The 17846-nt window shown below is 44.2% G+C and overlaps 1 protein-coding gene across 4 annotated transcripts in view; it reads left to right on the forward strand.

Annotated features, from left to right (window-relative positions):
* CRTAC1 (cartilage acidic protein 1) overlaps positions 1–17846 on the forward strand; it is a 165661-nt gene that overhangs the window by 18727 nt on the left and 129088 nt on the right. For all 4 annotated transcript variants that reach the window (XM_030808752.1, XM_003255312.4, XM_004087560.2 and 1 more), the window contains exon 2: positions 1425–1624. In XM_030808752.1, the coding sequence (XP_030664612.1) occupies positions 1425–1624 (200 nt within the window). The remainder of the gene's footprint in view (positions 1–1424; positions 1625–17846) is intronic.

The raw sequence follows: 17846 nt of genomic DNA on the forward strand, positions 1-17846 counted from the left end.
CTCCCCAGCCTCTCCAGCAATGCATTCAGGAGGCTCCTGAATCACGGCTGGCTCTGAAGGCAGTGCCCAGGCCCTTCATTTTGGTGTCTGGGTCCTTGAACAGCAAACTCATTTGCTGGTAGGAGCATCTGTCTCCATATGGGGAGACAGTCTTCAGATCTTCCTTGCTCTTCCCTTCATTAAGACATCAGCCTCACGCAGCTTTGCTCTTGGTTGCCAGATGCACTGACAAGCCAGCAGAAAAAGTTCCATCTAGAAGAGGTCTGCTACCTTCTGAAGGCAGGAAAGTACCACTTTGCCTGCTGGGACTGGACCCATGCAGCCTTTGAGGGCCTCCTTCCAGCAGAGCCTTTAAAACATTTCATGAGTGCTGATTCTAGGCCTGCAGGTAGTCTCAGGTGGTGCCATCTGCAGCATTCCAAGTGTCTCCCTTGCTTTCACTCAAGGGGGGTGGAGTCCCTCCACCTCCTTGGCCATTTTCATCTGTCTCCTGGGTGTGTGCCACAGGCTCCCATGGCCCCAGGCTACTTGGCAACACCCTGAGTTATGTTAGAGATATAATAATGAATTATACAATGCATTATACATAATTAATTTATAATAAAACACGCACGCAATGGTTTAATTTCTCCAAGTGAATGATGTGCTATCTGCCAGATCCTGCTGGAACGCCTCCCCTAACTGACTGCTTCTTGGTCTGGAGGTGATGGCCAGCTGTGCTAGGGAGGGATGTTGGCATGAGGAACCTGCCAAGTCACATATTCCCCCTGGCTACCTGTGGAGTATGTACCACAGGAGAATAGTCTTTCATTGCATCTATTATTGTTCTAGATCTGGATACTCATGAGGGTCTCACCCAAACTCTGCATTATTTGAGAGCTGTTATGTTCTTCATTCTCCCAGTCTTTCTCCCAGAGTATGGGAAATGCCTTTGTATTTATACCTTTCCCTCCCCATCTCCCTCCCTTCCTCCCTCCTTTCCTTCCTTCCACAAATATGAAATAAATGAAGGAAAGAAGTGCCTATTATGTGAACTACCTTTGGCTTGCTGCATATCAGTGAATAAAACAGAGATCCTTGCCCAAGTGGAGCTTACACTGTAGCAGAGGGAGGCACACAATAAATAATAAGTGTAATAATAAGTAAATTATACCGTACATCATACAATGATAGATGCTGTAGAAAAAGAAAAAGCAGAGCAGGCTAAGGGCGATCAGCCATGATGGAGGCAGGTTGCAGTTTCAAGGAGGGTGGGGAGGGCCGGGGAGGGCAGGGCAGGGCTTGTGGAAAACCAGCAGCCTAGGCACTGCTAAGCTCTCTATGAATAGGGGAGAAAGGCCCTCTGGGCCTACCCAGGACTTTAATGTTCCGGGATTGCTTTGGTTACAGGTTCTTTCAGTAACATTTGTCACTTTTGGTTTCAGATGTCCAGGATGTTACTGTTCCTGCTACTGCTCTCGTTTCTGCCCATCACTGAGGGGTCCCAGCGGGCTGAACCCATGTTCACTGCAGTCACCAACTCAGTTCTGCCCCCTGACTATGACAGTAATCCCACCCAGCTCAACTATGGTGTGGCAGTTACTGATGTGGACCATGATGGGGACTTTGAGATCGTCGTGGCGGGGTAAGTGCCTCCCACCCTCAGTGTGACAGATATTAATCAGCTTTTGCTGTAATAAGGCTGTGTAACAACTCCAAACCCCAGTGACTTGCAACAACATATGTTCTCACTCATAGGTCCGTGGTTGTCTGTGGCTCCGCTGCAGCTTGGCTGGGCTCAGCTGGGGTTCTGGGGTGCTGTGGCCTTGTATTTTGCTACTGCAGTGAGTCAGGATGGAAGGAAGTTTGGAAGAAGGGTGTTTGATCCACAGCCTTTTCAGGGAGAAAACTGGAATGCTGTGCTTTAAGGCGCTCTCTTCTCTTCATATTTAAGCCAACTTGATGATGCAGATATTACTTCTTTACCAGTGGAGCTCCAGGATCTCTATATAGGAAGGGCTTAAGGGTGACAGTTAGGGTAGAAGGGGATGCTCAAAGCTGCCTTTGCACAGCACTTTACATAAGACCAAGAAAACATTAATTAACCATTTCAAAGAGGGGGGAAGATGGAAATTAAGAGGGTTAGCTAAACCTCCGCTGAACATGCCTTGTTGCCCACAGCTCCCTTCTCTCCTGAAAACCAACATTGGGTTGCAAAAAAAGCATAAGACTAGGAATCCAAATAGCCTGAGTTCATGCCCTAAGGTGTAAACGTTCTAGTTGTATGGCCTGAGTCTCTTACTCACTGAGATTCAGAGATATCATCTGTAACAAGGGGAATAACTGTAATGGCTTGTTGTCTTGAAGCCTTCATAGGCTATTGCATGTGACAGTGCATTGTAAATTTCTGCCAATCACCATTGATAATTATTGTGCATTGAGGGCCGGGTGCAGTGGCTTACGCCTGTAATCCCAGCACTTTAGGAGGCCAAGATGGGTGAATCACTTGAGGTCAGGAGTTCAAGACCAGCCTGGCCAACATGGTGAAACCCCATCTCTACTAAAAATACAAAAATTAGCTGGGCATGGTGGCGCACGCCTGTAATCCCAGCTACTCAGGTGGCTGAGGCACAAGAATTGCTTGAACCCAGGAGGCGGAGGTTGCAGTAAGCCGAGACGGCACCACTGCACTCCAGCCTGGGCAACAGAGCAAGACTCCATCTAAAAAAAAAAAAAAGATTGTGCATTGAGCACTAATATGTGCCAGGCACTATGCATCATCTTATTGCACATCCCTCATTTTATTTCATCCCCAACAGCACTATGAAGTAAATGTATTGTCATCCACATTGAGAGAAAAGGAAGGTGGGGTTCAGATACAGTAAGCAGCTTGCTCTCTGCTAAGTAAATAGTAAGTAGATGAGTCGGGATCTGAACCCCAAGGCTTCCTAACTCTACAGCTGCCAAACTACACTGTACAAAGTTTCGTTATCACTTCAAAAATCAGTCAATCAATGAAAACACTACAGGGGCCTGTCGACCTCATTCTGGGAGGCCTGAGCTTTTTTGGTAGCACTAAAGTAACTGGCGGGTAACATTATTTGCAGCAGTTGCATGTAACAGTAGAAAGCTTTGACCTTGGAATTGGAAGACCTGGTTTTAATTCTAACCGTAGCCAACCTAGTATCTATAAACCCTATGCAATTTACTTTACACAGACCCACTTTCCTCATCTAAATAAAATGGGCGTATTGAAATCTACCGGCCTGCCCCACGGGGTAGTCATGATGGTTAGTGGTGATGATGTATAGAAAAGTCTTTGTAAAGTACAGTTTTTATTTTGTCTATTCATTCCTTCTACTCTGCAAAGAGTAGAGTTACTCAATTCTAGGCCTTCTAGATGTAGATTGATGTGCTGTCCAGAAGCATTTTCTGTGATGATGTAAATGTTCTGTGTTGGTGCTGTCCAGTATGGAATCCACCAGCCACATGTAGCTACTGAGTATGTGAAATGGCTAGTGTGACCAAGGAACTGAATTTTTAAATTTTCTTTTATTTTAATTAAAAATAGCCACATAATGAATTGGACAGTACAGTTCTGGGCTTTTAGAAGGAAAAAAACTAAAGAGCTGAATATGACAGAAAAGGAGAAATGGAATCACTGTAATGACCCTTTTTACCTGGGGTGACCTGAGCAGGGTTGCAGTTAATCAGCCTTTCCTGTGTCCAGTTCTGTGACTGTCCAGTCGCTCTCTGAATCAGGGAGACACCCTCCTCACTAAGTCCATGCCCAACCTGACTCCCAGAGCCATGTGCCACCCTGCCAGAATCTCTGGTTAAAGGACTTTGATGCATCTCTGAGATGTTCTGTTTGGATGGTTGCCCTGCCTCCTACTTGGTGACCCTGGCCTCCCCTGATAGGCCCTGGGGACTGACAGAGGACAGAGAATGGCAAGGCAACCGTCCTTCTCTCCCCCTCCTCGCCCCCCAAGTTGCTACTATTACGCCCTCCTTTCATCTTGGAAGATGGTGTACTCTTGTATTCCCTCAAGTTAATATGGAAAAAAGTAAGACCTGAGATATGAACAGAAAGTGTCTTCACCCTATTTTCTTCTCCTTCTGGGACCTGGACATCTGGAAGGTGCTAGCCAGATTGCAGAGCATAGAAAGCCTCTCAGAGCATGGAAAGCCTCTCCCTGTCTCCACTGCAAAGCTGTCTCTGATTTCAGCACCTTGCACTCCTCCCCCAGCCCCTGCCCCTACAATGAGCAGCCAACTCTGCTTCTCATGGTCTGGCTCTCCCTCTTTCTGCCCCGGCTGTTGCAGGAGACCCGTTGGGTGCCCTCCCCACCCACCCCGCTCTGTTGTACTCTTTTCCCATGGTTCCAGATGGAAGGAAAGAAAGGGTGCGAAGGGCCAAGCACACCCGCTAAAGGAGGATGCAAAGAGCCCCTTACAGCATACTTCATTATTTTTCCTATCATTTTGCCCCTTTCCACAGCATCTCTCTCAAAGGCATGCTGAAACAGTAGGCACAGGTTGCATTGCTCTCCTCACGATTTATCTTTCAGCTGCGAAGAACAGAACTAGCAGAGAAGGTCTTGGCCCCAGGGCTGGTGCTGGCCTGGGTCTATTTGGGAAGAAGCAGAGCTGTTTGGTAGCAGAATTTTCAGTTTCCCCATCCTTTCCAGGTCAAAGGGAATGATATGTGCCCCCATGGGCCCAGTCGCTGAGGTCAATTCCCTGAGCCCTGTGTGTAAATGTGGGCTCTGTGTGCAGGTCTTTATCCCGCCAGTCCTTTGATGTGCAGGGGATTTCTCCTGCACCTCCTGAGCCTTCAGCTTCTTTCTTTCCAAGTGCTGGGCATTCATTTCATCTTCCTCTTCAGTGAAGTCTTTTTCTCTTTCTCTTTCAAGAAATGTGCCTTTGTGTCCTCTGTGGTAGTGAAGCTAGACCATCATTTGCACTGACTACAAGGTTTAGAAGTCTCAACCTTGTCTAGCTTGCTGTTTATATGGGTCCTATAGGACTTTGGAGTCATCCTCTGGAAACAAGAACTAGACCATCCTGGGTCTTGATGTGAAATCAGCCATTTAGAGAAACCCCTGTCTCTTCTTCTAGGGCAGGGTTGAGCCAAGCAGCCTCTGTCTGAGAAAGCTTAGGCTGCTGGATGTTATTCTGAAAGATGATATTTATTGCTCACCCCCAGCAAAGAATAAGAGTTACACAGAAGACAGGATGGCAAAATTGGGCAGTCTCCCAGCTCCAGGTCAGGCTTTCTTTGTGGCTGTTGTGAAGCATTGTGAATTCTCAGAGCATCAGAAAGACACATTCTAATTTGAGTACCAAAATACATTCCAAAGGCAAATATAACTTTTTATTATCTTCAGCTTTGGATGATTTGTCACTGTCTCCTATTTTGGGCTGGATAACCAAAAGTGGACTATACAGACATATTTAAATCAGGACCTTGGGAGGTCATTTTGTCCACCCCTTGCCTTACAATAAGGCCACACCTATAGTATTCAGAGGCTCCATTTACTTTGCGCCATCCGAGTGAACGTGGCAACCCTACTGTAATCCAGCTCGATAGTTACTTATGTCAAGAACCGATTTGACTAATCTGAATCTCCCATATTAGAGCTTAATAAACCTTTTCTTTTAGCTTTTGTTTTGCTACTGCCTTTGAAGATATAAACCAAATGATCACTATCTTTTCAAACAATGAAAGCTAGGGTCACTGCCCTGCCTTTCATCCTATGTGGACTTTTTGACATTTCTGATTTTGACTCTTAGATTTCATCCACCCTAAACCTATATTTAATTCTGTTTTATTATCTGTCTGATTGTCAACTCTCTATTTAAGAATCATGTAGCAGGAGTTGAAATTTTGAAAAATTGCATTTGAAGCCTTTATCGGGACACCTATGGTCCAGTTCATGACAGGTCCACCCTCTATTACCTTATAGACCTTTCCATTACCTGGCCCCTGAAGGCATTTACTTTTGCCACCCCTGGGAGAACAGCCAGCTCTTCAGTTTATAAAGCGCTCCGTACTTGAACTTGTCTTGAATGTGTTGACCTTGTAGTATGTCTCACTGGAGCCCTGTTGCTTTGAGTATTTACTCTTTGAATAGGTTTGTTTTGTGTTGCTTTTTCGGTGTCCTCGTTCTGGGTATTGACAGCATTGATTCTGAGCGTGTTGCGGTGGGTTTGTGTTGTGTTTCAGATTCTTGAGTTAATTGTGATGGAAGGCGTGTGCGTGTCTCTGACTCTGGGAGGAGCAGGAAATGACCGCCCTTTGTTCTGCGGGGATGGGGGAGGGACTGGGCCGGCTCAGATCCTCTGCACATCTGGGCGAGTGCCTCCGCATATGGAGGACTTATCTGTTAACCGGCAGGTGCATGATTGCAGTCTGCTCCCTGTGGGGTGAGGGGAAGATTTGATCACCTCTGGCAACTTCCACGCACGCACAGACCATTGAGGATCTTCAGGACTGGTTTTTCAGTAAATTGAAAGCCCAGTGGCTTCTCCTTTTCTCAGTGTAACTAAACACCCAATCTACAGTCTCACAGAGTCTGGAAAGGAATTCCTGTTGGTGTCAATCTTGTACAATTCCTTTAGAGCAGCTTTGGTTTCCTGGGATATCCCCAGAGGTCTGAGGTAACATCCCTACCATCTCAGTTTCCAAAAGGAGTTTGCTCAAATGGAAAGATTGCAGTGGTTGTAAAGTTTAAATCATGATTTGGATCCATTTTTCTACCCAAAGATTATTCATTTGATAAAACCGTAACACATTCTTCACACTTGGAAGGGTTTCATTTAAAGGGATGCTACATACTGTAAAGCAGTGTTTTAGGTTTTTCTTAATTTTGCAACTATGTCAGTAAACTTTTTTAATTTACTAAAGTTAATTGAATTATTTAAAAGGCAAATTGTATTCAATTATCAAATTAATCATGATCATATAGGAGATAAATTTGCCGTTATAAATAATAAGAACAATGATTTTTAAAAAGACACATTGATCCATGATTTAGGCAAAGCAGCATTTATGCATTTTATTTTAAGTATATATAGATACATGTAGTATATAGATATATATATACAGTATTTATAGATAGATATGGTAAATAATAGGTAGATGTAGTATGTATATAAATATAATTAGATACATATTGAAATATATACATATATACACACATTCACATATTCTTTTAACAAAATCCGAATAAATATTTTTGAACTTTCAGTCTTAATTGTTGTGTAACATTTTAATAGATTTGATCATCATTTTTGATATTATCTTAAAATGTTAAATTTTTTCATTCTGTTTCTTTTTTTTAACTTAAAATATATTTTACTTTTGGCCAGGCATGGTGGCTCACGCCTGTAATCCCAGCACTTTAGGAGGCCGAGGCAGGCGGATCACCTGAGGTCAGGAGTTCGAGACCAGCCTGGCCAACATGATGAAACCCCTTCTCCACTAAAAATACAAAAATTAGCTGGGCGTGATGGCATGTGCCTATAATCCCATCTGCTCGGGAGCCTGAGGCAGGAGAATTGCTTGAACTCGGAAGGCGGAGATTGCAGTGAGCCGAGATCATGCCATTGCACCTCAGCCTGGATGACAAGAGCAAAACTCCATCTCAAAAAAATATATATATATGTGTATATATATGTATTACTTTTCATTACACTTAAGCACATTTTGTTGCAAAAAAAAATCACACAACCTAGGTCAAGGTAAAACTCCATTTTTACCAACCCACACTCCTTCAAGACCATACCAGCCCCTTCCCAGAATAACAACTGTTTTCGGTTTGCTGTTTATGCTTCCAGAAATTTCTATGTCATGTATATGGAGGAAGAGTGTGTGAGAGAGACAGAGACATAGGGAGAAAGAGTCTATGTTATGTACATTTCTATTGTGTATATATATTATAAAATATATAATTTCTGGAGAAATCACACTGATACATATTGTTCTAAAACTTGCTTTTTTTTCACTGCATAATATGTTCAAACATATAGATGTAGCTTTTTTTTTAAGTTGCTTAGTATGGATGTACTGTATGCATTTTGCCATTCCTCAAGTGACGTTTAAGCTGTTTCTAATCTGTGACCATTGCAAACTCCACCACACTGCATGTACATCCTTACACACATATGCAAATATTTCTTTAGGGTGGATACCAAGAAGTGGAACTGCAGGGTCAGGCATATGTTCATTTTAAATCTTATTAGATATCACCAAATTGCTTCCAATCTAATCTTTTTGTATTTACTCATAGCCTAGAAATAAAAGGTTTTGGATTATTCAGCTCAACAGCTATTCAAGCACCTACTGTGTGTACAGCCATGTATGTTCCAAGGTCTGAACTTTGTCAATGTAGATTTAACAATCCCAAGAAGGAAAAGAGGGCCTCTTCTACATCTGCAAAGGAAGCTGCTGCTGTTGAAACTGGATTGAGGAACTTCAGCACTTTCTGATTCAAACTGCTGAAAGGGCCTCCTCTAAAGCCTCTTCTGCAAAAATATATTTCTTAAACGGGTCACCCTTAACTCTGAGATTTCATTGTTGTTGGTATCATGGAAGAATGGTTGCAGTGTGCCAGCTCTTCTGCTGTGGTTTTGGATGGACTGCCCCTGATTTTGAATACTAATAAATACCAATTAAATTAAATACTAATTAAATGCTAATACGTATTAATTGGATCAGGAGCCAGGGCTTTTTTAGCCCATTCTTAAAACTTTTCTAAAAAAGGTTACTCAGCAGTGCCTGGCAGGTTTACCAGAGCTGTCCCATTGCCGCATCCATACCTCCTTCTCCCCAGTCCTGGGCAGCCAGGAGCAATGGGCAGAATTTCACTTCCATCCCCTCACCCCAAATTACATACTCTCCTGTTCAGTTCAAAGGTCTGAGGCCCCTATGTAATTACCCCAGACAGACACACACACACACACACACACACACACAGAACAAGTGTGCCAGTTGGTGTAGTAGAGAGAATAATGGCCTCCCCAAAATGCCACATCCTAATCCCCAGAACCCACCAATATGTTATCTTACCTGGCAAAGAGGGTTTTGCAGAAGTGATTAAGTTAAAGACCTTGGAATGGGGAGAATATTCTGGATTATCTGAGTAGGCCCAATGTAATCAAAAGGTCTTTAAAAGTGGGAAAAAAGGAGGCAGAAGGGGAAGTCAGAGTGATTCTGTGTGAAAAGGATTCAACCCACTATTCTGGCTTTGAAGATGGAGGGAGAGGCCAAGAGCCGAGGAATGTGGGCGGCCTACAGAAATTGGAAAAGGCAAGGAAACAGATTTATCCCTCGAGCCTCCGGAAGAAAACGCAGCCCTGCCAACCATGATTTTAGCCCAGCAGGACCAATGCTGGACTTCTAACATACAGAACTGTAAGATAACCAGTGTGTATTGCTGTAAGCCATTAAGTTCATTGTAATTTTTCAAAGCAGCCATAGAAAACTAAAACACTAGATAAAAGGTTGAATGCTTGGTGTCATTTTTCAGAGGTGATGGCCATTACTTCAGAGAATTTTAACTGTTATTGTATAATTTCACAACAATAAACAAAATATGCTACCAACAAATGTATTCTTTTTTAATCAATGTCAATCCCTGTCATAGAAACATGTGAGTTTTGGGGCAGGTGCAGTGGCTCACGCCTATAATCCCAGCACTTTGGGAGGCTGAGGCGGGCAGATCATGAGGTCAGGAGATCGAGATCATCCTGGCTAACATGGTGAAACCCCATCTCTACTAAAAATACAAAAAAAAAAAATTAGCTGGGCGTGGTGGCGGGTGCCTGTAGTCCCAGCTACTTTGGAGGCTGAGGCAGGAGAATGGCGTGAACCTGGGAGGCGGAGCTTGCAGTGAGCGGAGATTGCACCTCTGCACTCCAGCCTGGGGGACAGAGAGAGACTCTGTCTCAAAAAAAAAAAAAAATGAGTTTTGTAAAGAATTCCTAAAAGCATACTTTGTTCCTTGGTGACCATCCGGATTAATTCACTCTGCAACTCACTGTTTGACACCTAGTGCTATGAGTGGCTGGAGGTGGAGAGAGGGAATTCAGAGCTTTTAAAGATCTCACTCTCTTTGGTGGGACAAACACACCCAAATTGGGTGAGGTCATAAGTGACCAGTGCCACTAGAGAGATGTAAGCATTCCTGGAGGTCGGAGGGGTCGCGAGCACTTCCAGCTGGGAATCACAGAGGTCTGGAGGTGGCATTTCAATGGCCTTGGAAGGACAGGCAGCCTGTAGATCTGTTTACCAAGGGGACAGAGGCCTCTCCAGGTCAAAGATAGTTTTAGGCTTATTTGTTTTTGTTCCTTTGTTTTTGAATTTATTTTTAAAAAAGGATTTTAACAAAAAAAACCTGATTTTCACAAAGTAGTGAAGAGTATTTATATATAAAGCCATTCAAAAATAGTGATATAATTAAAACACTAAAAATGCCTCTGCTGAAAATGGCAAAGCTACATTTAGTAGTCTGAATTTTTCATCCATTTAGAAAGTAGACGTAGGCCCTGTCTCCAATCACTTTCCTTGAAGTCTCTCTTCTCCCCATTTTTTTAAGCGGTGGGCTGGCTGAAGGACCCTCTTAGTCCCGTGGACCCCACTGAAGGCTGCAGAGGCCCAGGCCTAGGGCAGGAGAGAGCTGAGGCTGACCCTCCCCAGCCTTGCACCACAGGCCTTCCTCATTCTTGCCCTCCTCTTTGGAATACACACAACTCCCACTCTCAGCATCACTGCTGCTCCAGGGGGCGGATCTGATGCCAGCCTCCCCATCCTGTGTTTTTCTTTACACATCCCTTCTCTTCTCCAGTCCTACTGACCTGGTGAGCAGGTGGTCTTATCACTTTGTTGTGATTCTGACTTAATTTTCCCTCTAAGGAAACTTTTGAGGTTATTTTTGAGGTGCGGGTGTCTAGAACACAAAAGGATGTGTGGAAGCTAAAAACGAACATTCCCACTTCAGATTTGTACCATGCTCTCCCCTGGTTTACCTTCACCTGCTTGCAGCCTACAGTTATGGAGGCATAGAGAGCAGGAAAAGCATGGGTCTGGTATTTTACTGACATCTCATTTTAACCATCATGCAGTTCATATGAGATGCAGCATTTAATTGATCCTAAGTCACATTTTTTTTATATTTTAATATCTCTAAAATTGAGATGGGACTTAGAATTGGCAGCCTGCATTTAACTGGCAGAGTTCTTTCTTGCCTAGAGATATGTAATATCATGGTAAGTCTTATCGCCAATGACACTTTAGATTTGACAAAAACACTGTAAATAGTGTCATTCCTGCTTTGCAGATGAGGAAACAGGTCCAGTGACCTGCTTGCGTTCACAGAGATGGTAAAAGGTAGAATAATATTCTCTTTATGCCCATTAAATTAAGCTTGTTAGTTGTGTTATTCAAATGATAATCTTTATTATATATTTTTCTGCTTGGCCTATTAATAACTGAGGGGCTTGCTTTGTAATATCCTACTATGGCAGTTTATTTCTCTCAGTAATTCTGTCAATTTTTGTCTTATACACATAGAGGTTAATTTATTAGGTGCAGCTTTACCAAATGTATTTTCCTGGTGAACAGACCCATTGTCATGAAGTGACCTCATCCATCCCTAAACACACATTTGATCTGATAATATGGTATCTATTCCAGCTTTCTTTTGGTTAGTATTTGCCAGGTTCATCTTTACCATACTTTAACTTTGAACTTTTCAAAGTGCATACGTTTTATGTATGTTTCTTGTATGCAGCCTATGTATAGCTTAAGTTTCTCCAAGTGTTTGACCATGTCTGTGTCCTTTTGCCAATGAGTTTAGTCCACTTCCATATAATGGGAACATCAGTATGTTTAAACTTGTTTCTGTTGTTTTGTTTTCTCAATTTCCATGTTTTCAATGATTTTCTCTTCCTTTCTTGCTTTTTAAAAATTTGATTGGTTGAAAGTCTTTTTTGCTGAAGGTGGCAGCGTTTCAGGATCTCTGAGATGTCGCTCTTCTAGCCGGACACCTGTGGCTGGTGGCGCCTTTGCCCAAGTTTTGCTTGAGCCTGATGGGCTCGCTCCACCCACTCGCCCTGGCAGGCTGCGCTCAGCTCATACCACCAGGCTGGATCCCACGCCTCCAAGGGAGACTGCGAGTCAGACTTGGAGTGGCAAGGGGTGTGTGAGCCAGTGCAGGGCCCAGCCACTGTGCAGTCAGACATGCTGGCTGCTACTGTAGGGCGGGCAGCTCCAGGTGCTGGCATGGGTGCCTGCTGTCTGCAAGGCTGCAGCTGGATTGGGTGCAGGTAGCTTCCCTGTCTGGCACTGGGGAACGTAGTGGCACCTAGAAGCTTAGAGATGCTGGGAACTGCAGGGTCTCAAAGAGGGAGTCACAGCCCTGGCTCGAGGAGATTCTAGGTCTGGGCTCCCTGAGGGGTCACAGCTCTTCTCTCCTTCTCTCTTCCCACAACATAGAGAGCAAGGGGCATGTTTCAGCCTTCTTTGTATTACAGCTCTTTCAGCCTTGCCATTCTGCAGGTCCCAAGTTCTCGTCCTGCAACCAGGAAGAATGAGGTAGTCAGACAAGTGAATGGTGAGCCAGACTGAGAGGATCTTTGCTGAGTGATAGAACAGCTCAGTCTCCCATAGGGCAACTCCTTTCTGCAGCCAAGGTGTCCTGTCGAGTGTTCAGCTCCTAGAAGAGAGGGTAGCTCCTCTCTGCAGCTGGTCATTCCATCATCTGTGCAGCTCTCAGCAGGGAGGAGGCCCTAGAGTGGGTGGCTTCTCTTTGCAGGCAGGGCGTCAGTCATCTCTGCAGCTCTCAGCAGTGAGGGGGCCCTGGAGTGGATAGCTCCTCTTTGCAGCTGGTCGTCCTGATGTATGCTCAACTCTGGCTGAGCCCAGGGCTTTTATGGGCCTCAGAGAGGAGGAAGTGCATGCCAGTTGGTCCATGGACAGCCATGGGCAGGCCCAGAAAAGGCACCATAAGTTCCCACTCCTGTCCACAGTACTGGCAGCCCAAACCCAGCCATCAGGCCCTCCCTGGCCTAAAGGTAGGGCCTAACTGTGGACCTGCCCCCTTCTTCTCAGAAACCTGTCTGCCTCCTGCTGCCATTCATGGCACCCAGGTTGTAGGTGCCAAGGGGCATTTGCAGGCCAGCACTGAGCTGCCCTCAGCACCCCTTTGGCTTCCCTTCTGTGCTCATTGGCACCCAAAGTCCAGAGGGGGAAAAGGCAGCAGGGGGCTGGCATGTCAGCACTGCCCTGAGCCTGTGCACACTTGGCTGGGCCACAACAGTGCCCAGGCTTGCCCTAACTTTGCTCTGAGATTGAAGCAGGTGCCAACAGCAGGGAGAAGCCAGGTCTCAGGGGCAAGCACTTCTGCGCCTGTGAGGACAAGGGGGTCTTCCCACCCCCAAGAGCACACGGATGCCTAGGTCTGCAGCTGGGGTTTGGATAGCTGCAGCTGTGCCCAGGATGGTGGGGCTCCTGCCTTCTTCCCTGAGTGGGAGGCCTGGGTCAGCAGCTGCAGGTTTGGGCAGCTGCAGCTGTGCCTGGGAGGGCGGGGCTCCTGCCTTCTTTGTGGAGTGGGAGGCCTGGGTCTGCAGCTGCACCTCCCTGCTGCAGCCAGCATGATGGCAGTGGCCACTCCAGATGGCCTGTCTCTGCCATCATCAGAAGGTTCTTGTTTTCTAAATCCCATTTTTTTTACCCCTATTGATTTGGGATTTATACCTCTACTTTTGTTTTTTAGAGGTTTACTTTGAAACTTCATATACATTTTAACTTAACAAACTCTGAGATTATCTTAACCCCCTTCTATAACAGTACAAGGACTTCAGGACATGTTAACTCTGAACCCCTACTCTCGGCATTTGTGTAGTATTTTAGTCTTTGCCCTTTGTTAGCCCTGCCAGTTATGATAATAAAAATTAATAATAAGTTTTGTTGTTATTGTATAAAGACAATGTTTTTACATTTTTTTACCATTTTATTTGCTCATTTTTCCTTCTTGCATCTCAGAAAGATCTTCTGGGATCACTTTAATTCCAAAGATGTTACTTTGCTGAATGCCCCATCCTGATAGACTCAGTTTTTGTTTAATCTAAAAATATCTTTACTGTATCTTCATTCTTGAAAGAATCTTTTTCTGTATTCACAATTTCAAGTTGATGGCTATTATTCCATGGTGTAATGGTTGCCATTGTTTCTTTTCAGATGCCCATTATTACTAATGCCATTCCTTTGTAGGTGATCTATCTCTTGTCTCTCTCTTTCATCGTTCAGTTTGGCAGTTTTACTATTGTGTATATGGATCTCTTTTTAAAAAAAAAAACCTGGTCTGTGCTTCCCAAATTAGAGGATTCATGTCTGTCATCATTCTGAATATTTCTCAGCCATCATCTTTTTAAGTCTTTCCTTGGCCAGGAACAGTGGCTCATGCCTGTAATCCCAGCACTTTGGGAGATTTAGACAAGCAGATCAGTTCAGCCCAGGAGTTTGAAACCAGCCTGAGCAACATGGAGAAACCTCATCTCCACTAAAAATACAAGATAAACTAGCTGGTGTAGTGGTGTGCACCTGTAGTCCCAGTTTCTCAGGAGGCTGATGTGGAAAGATCTCTTGAACCTGGGAAATCAAGGTGGCATTGAGCCGAGATCTCACCACTGCACTCCAGCCCGCCGTGGCAGAGCAAGACCCTGTCTCAAAAAAAAAAAGCAAGTCTTTCCTCCATTCTCTCTACTCTCTCCTTTTGGGACTCTACTCAGACATGTGAGGTTTTCTCATTCTAGCCTCCAAGTCTCTTAACTGTTCTCACATTATTTCATCTTCTGTCTCTCTGTGCTGCATTCTGGATAATTTTCCAGTTATATCTTCCAGTTCACTAATTATTTCTTCAATTGCATTGAAACTGCTGAGTTTTCATTTCAAAAACTGTTTTTTATTTTTAAGAGTTTTATATGGTTCTTTTCAAATCTCCCTGACAATTTCTGATAATGTCTTACTGCTTATTCACTTCTGTGGGTTCATCATTTCATTCTTTAAACATTTCATACATAGTTATAATCTGTATTTGACAGTTCTAATATCTGCAGTCCTCGGGTGTTAAATATGTTCTTAGTTGTTTTCATTACCACTAACTTCTGGTGGCTTGCTTCCTTATTATATTTGCTTGATCTTAAAATGTAGGAGTTCTGTGGGCCTAAATTGAGAACGCTTTTTTTTTTTTTTTTTTTGAGACAGAGTCTCCCCCTGTTGCCTAGGCTGGAGTCCAGTGGCACTATCTTGGCTCACTGCAACCTCCACTTCCCAGGTTCAAGTGACTCTCCTGCCTCAGCATCCTGAGTAGCTGGGACTACAGGGGCGTGCCATCACACCTGGCTAATTTTTTGTATTTTTAGTAGAGACGGGGTTTCACCATGTTAGCCAGGATGGTCTTGATCTCCTGACCTTGTGATCCACCCACCTCAGCCCCCCAAAATCCTGGGATTACAGATGTGAGCCACAGTGCCTGGCCTGAAAACGCTTTTTACCAGAGAGGATTTATATCCACCTCTAGGGCCAAGGGGTCCTACTGACCTGAGAATACCCTAGCTCTCTCCAAGGGTCCCGGCTTAATGTAGGGTTCTGTAACCCTATCTTGCCACCAGTTCAAGAATTAGTAATACTCTTTATGATACTCAGAGTCCCTCATTTCCATGTATTTACCATTCATTGCTGCCAGGTCTAATTTCAGCTCACTTTTCTGTAGGGTGGGATGGTTCTTGGAGATTTTCCTTAAGTTTGTGAACCCAGTAATACACTAAAAATATAGTTCATTGGGGATCTACTTGTTCTGTAGTGGTAGGGTCCTTCAGAGGTCTGCATACCATTGGAAACAGAAAAATAGATTTAGGAAATCCAAAGCTTGTGTTCTTTCTATCACCAAGAAGACACTGGAGGGTATGTGTAACTAGAGGAAGTAGGATTTAAGAGATCCTTCCCCTTAGCTTTGTAGAGATGCTTGAACTCACTTCTTGCAAAATAGAAAGAGTTCTATAGCATGGAAGTCTTGGGTATAAGACAGATGAGGAGGTGTGTGTGTGTGTGTGTGTATGTGTGTGTGTGTTTATGTGTGTGTTGGGGGAGAGAAGCATGTATGTGCAGGAAGCCCCATGCACCAAGAAAAGCCAGGCCAGACTGTGGTCCTTGGACTGTGCCTCTCTAGAAGAGCATGGGAGTTCAAAATCAGAATCTGTTCACAGCACGGACGATACCATCCACTGGTGTTTGGCTGTGCCAAGCAAAGAAACATGAACTGTGCACATCGGAAAAGATTCCTTCCTCCTTAGCAGCCATCTTCCCATGTTGTTTATAAAATGCCTATAGCCATATGAGGTCATGGACAACTACACAGTATCCTTTGATGTGCCCAGCTGTTGCAGTCATTCTGTATGCTGTCCATGAGTGGGCAGTGGAAGGGGATTCTCCCCGCTTAGGAGCTATCCTGGAAAGCAGCAATGCATTCCAGAGCTCCTCACACAGGATAAGGTGGCCGGATCTGCTCCTTGGGCCTCCACAGGACCTTCATTCCTTCTGGGAAGAATACTCCTCCTCTGGAGAACTGTTCCAATCACAGGATCCTGTGGGGCTGCCAATCAAATTAGCCCTTTGGCCACTAGGGATTATTCCAGTATCTAATCAGTATCTTGATCTGAAATTTTCTATCTTGAAGGAAAGTTCTCCCTTTGCTGTTGAATCATGAGTTGAAAAGGTATATCACAATTACCACCTGTTCTGTCCCCCATCTCATGGAGGAACCTGAGAGAATGCCGATGACATCCAGAGAGAAGACAAGGAGAGAATCCCGGGGGCCTGTCCCTGAAGTCCACAGATCTATGCGTCCCCTGAAGCTCTCCTTCAGTTCTGGGAACACTCTGGCATATGCCTCTAATATATCCTCTCCCTCCTTTTCTCTACATTTGCTTTCCTTATCTAATGCCCAAACTTATGGCTCAAAAGTCAGACAAGAGAAGCCCATTTGTAGACCAGAGCGAGCACCCAATCTGGTGCTGTGTTGCAAACCAGAGCATAACCATCCCTAGCCCCAAAGGAGATGCTTTGGGAAGATACTTAAGAATATATAAAAAACAGTTGGCAATCTGTGATCCATGTTAACCTAGGTTTGTGAAGGAGTTTTTGCTATCTGAATCAGATTTAAAATAAAACTGAAATCAAAAATATATCCCAATGTTATTTAATTAAATAGTAAACATTCTAGGCCAGGCGTGGTGGCTCACACCTGTAATCCTAGCAATTTGGGAGGCCTAGGTGTACAGATCACTTGAGGTTAGGAATTCAAGACCAGCCTGGCCAACACGGTGAAACCCCATGTCTACTAAAAATACAAAAATTAGCCGGGCATGGTGGTGCATGCCTGTAATCTCAGCTACTTGGGAGGCTGAGGCAGGAAAATCGCTTGAACCCAGGAGGTGGAGGTTGCAGTGAGCCAAGGTGGCACCATTGCCCTCCAGGCTGGGGAACAAGAGCAAAACTCTGTCAAAAAAAAAAAAGAGTAAACATTCTACATACACATTTTGATCAATAATTCTTTTTAAAATTTCTCCTTTCACATTAGATTCAGACTTCTAAAGGCAGGAACTTTATATTTTTCATCCGTGCACCTATAGTGCCTATCCCATAGTGTTCAAATGAAATAGGCAAGGGTCTTATGGGTGGATGGAGGATTTTAGATAAGAGGATTAATGAAAATAATAAACATTAGCTATACTCAGAAGTGACTGATTTAAGGACCTTCGCCTTGAGAGCAACATCAATCAATTCAATAAGCAAATTCTACAAG

This window comes from Nomascus leucogenys, chromosome 3, assembly GCF_006542625.1.
Source record: "Nomascus leucogenys isolate Asia chromosome 3, Asia_NLE_v1, whole genome shotgun sequence".
Taxonomy (NCBI): Eukaryota; Metazoa; Chordata; class Mammalia; order Primates; family Hylobatidae; genus Nomascus; species Nomascus leucogenys.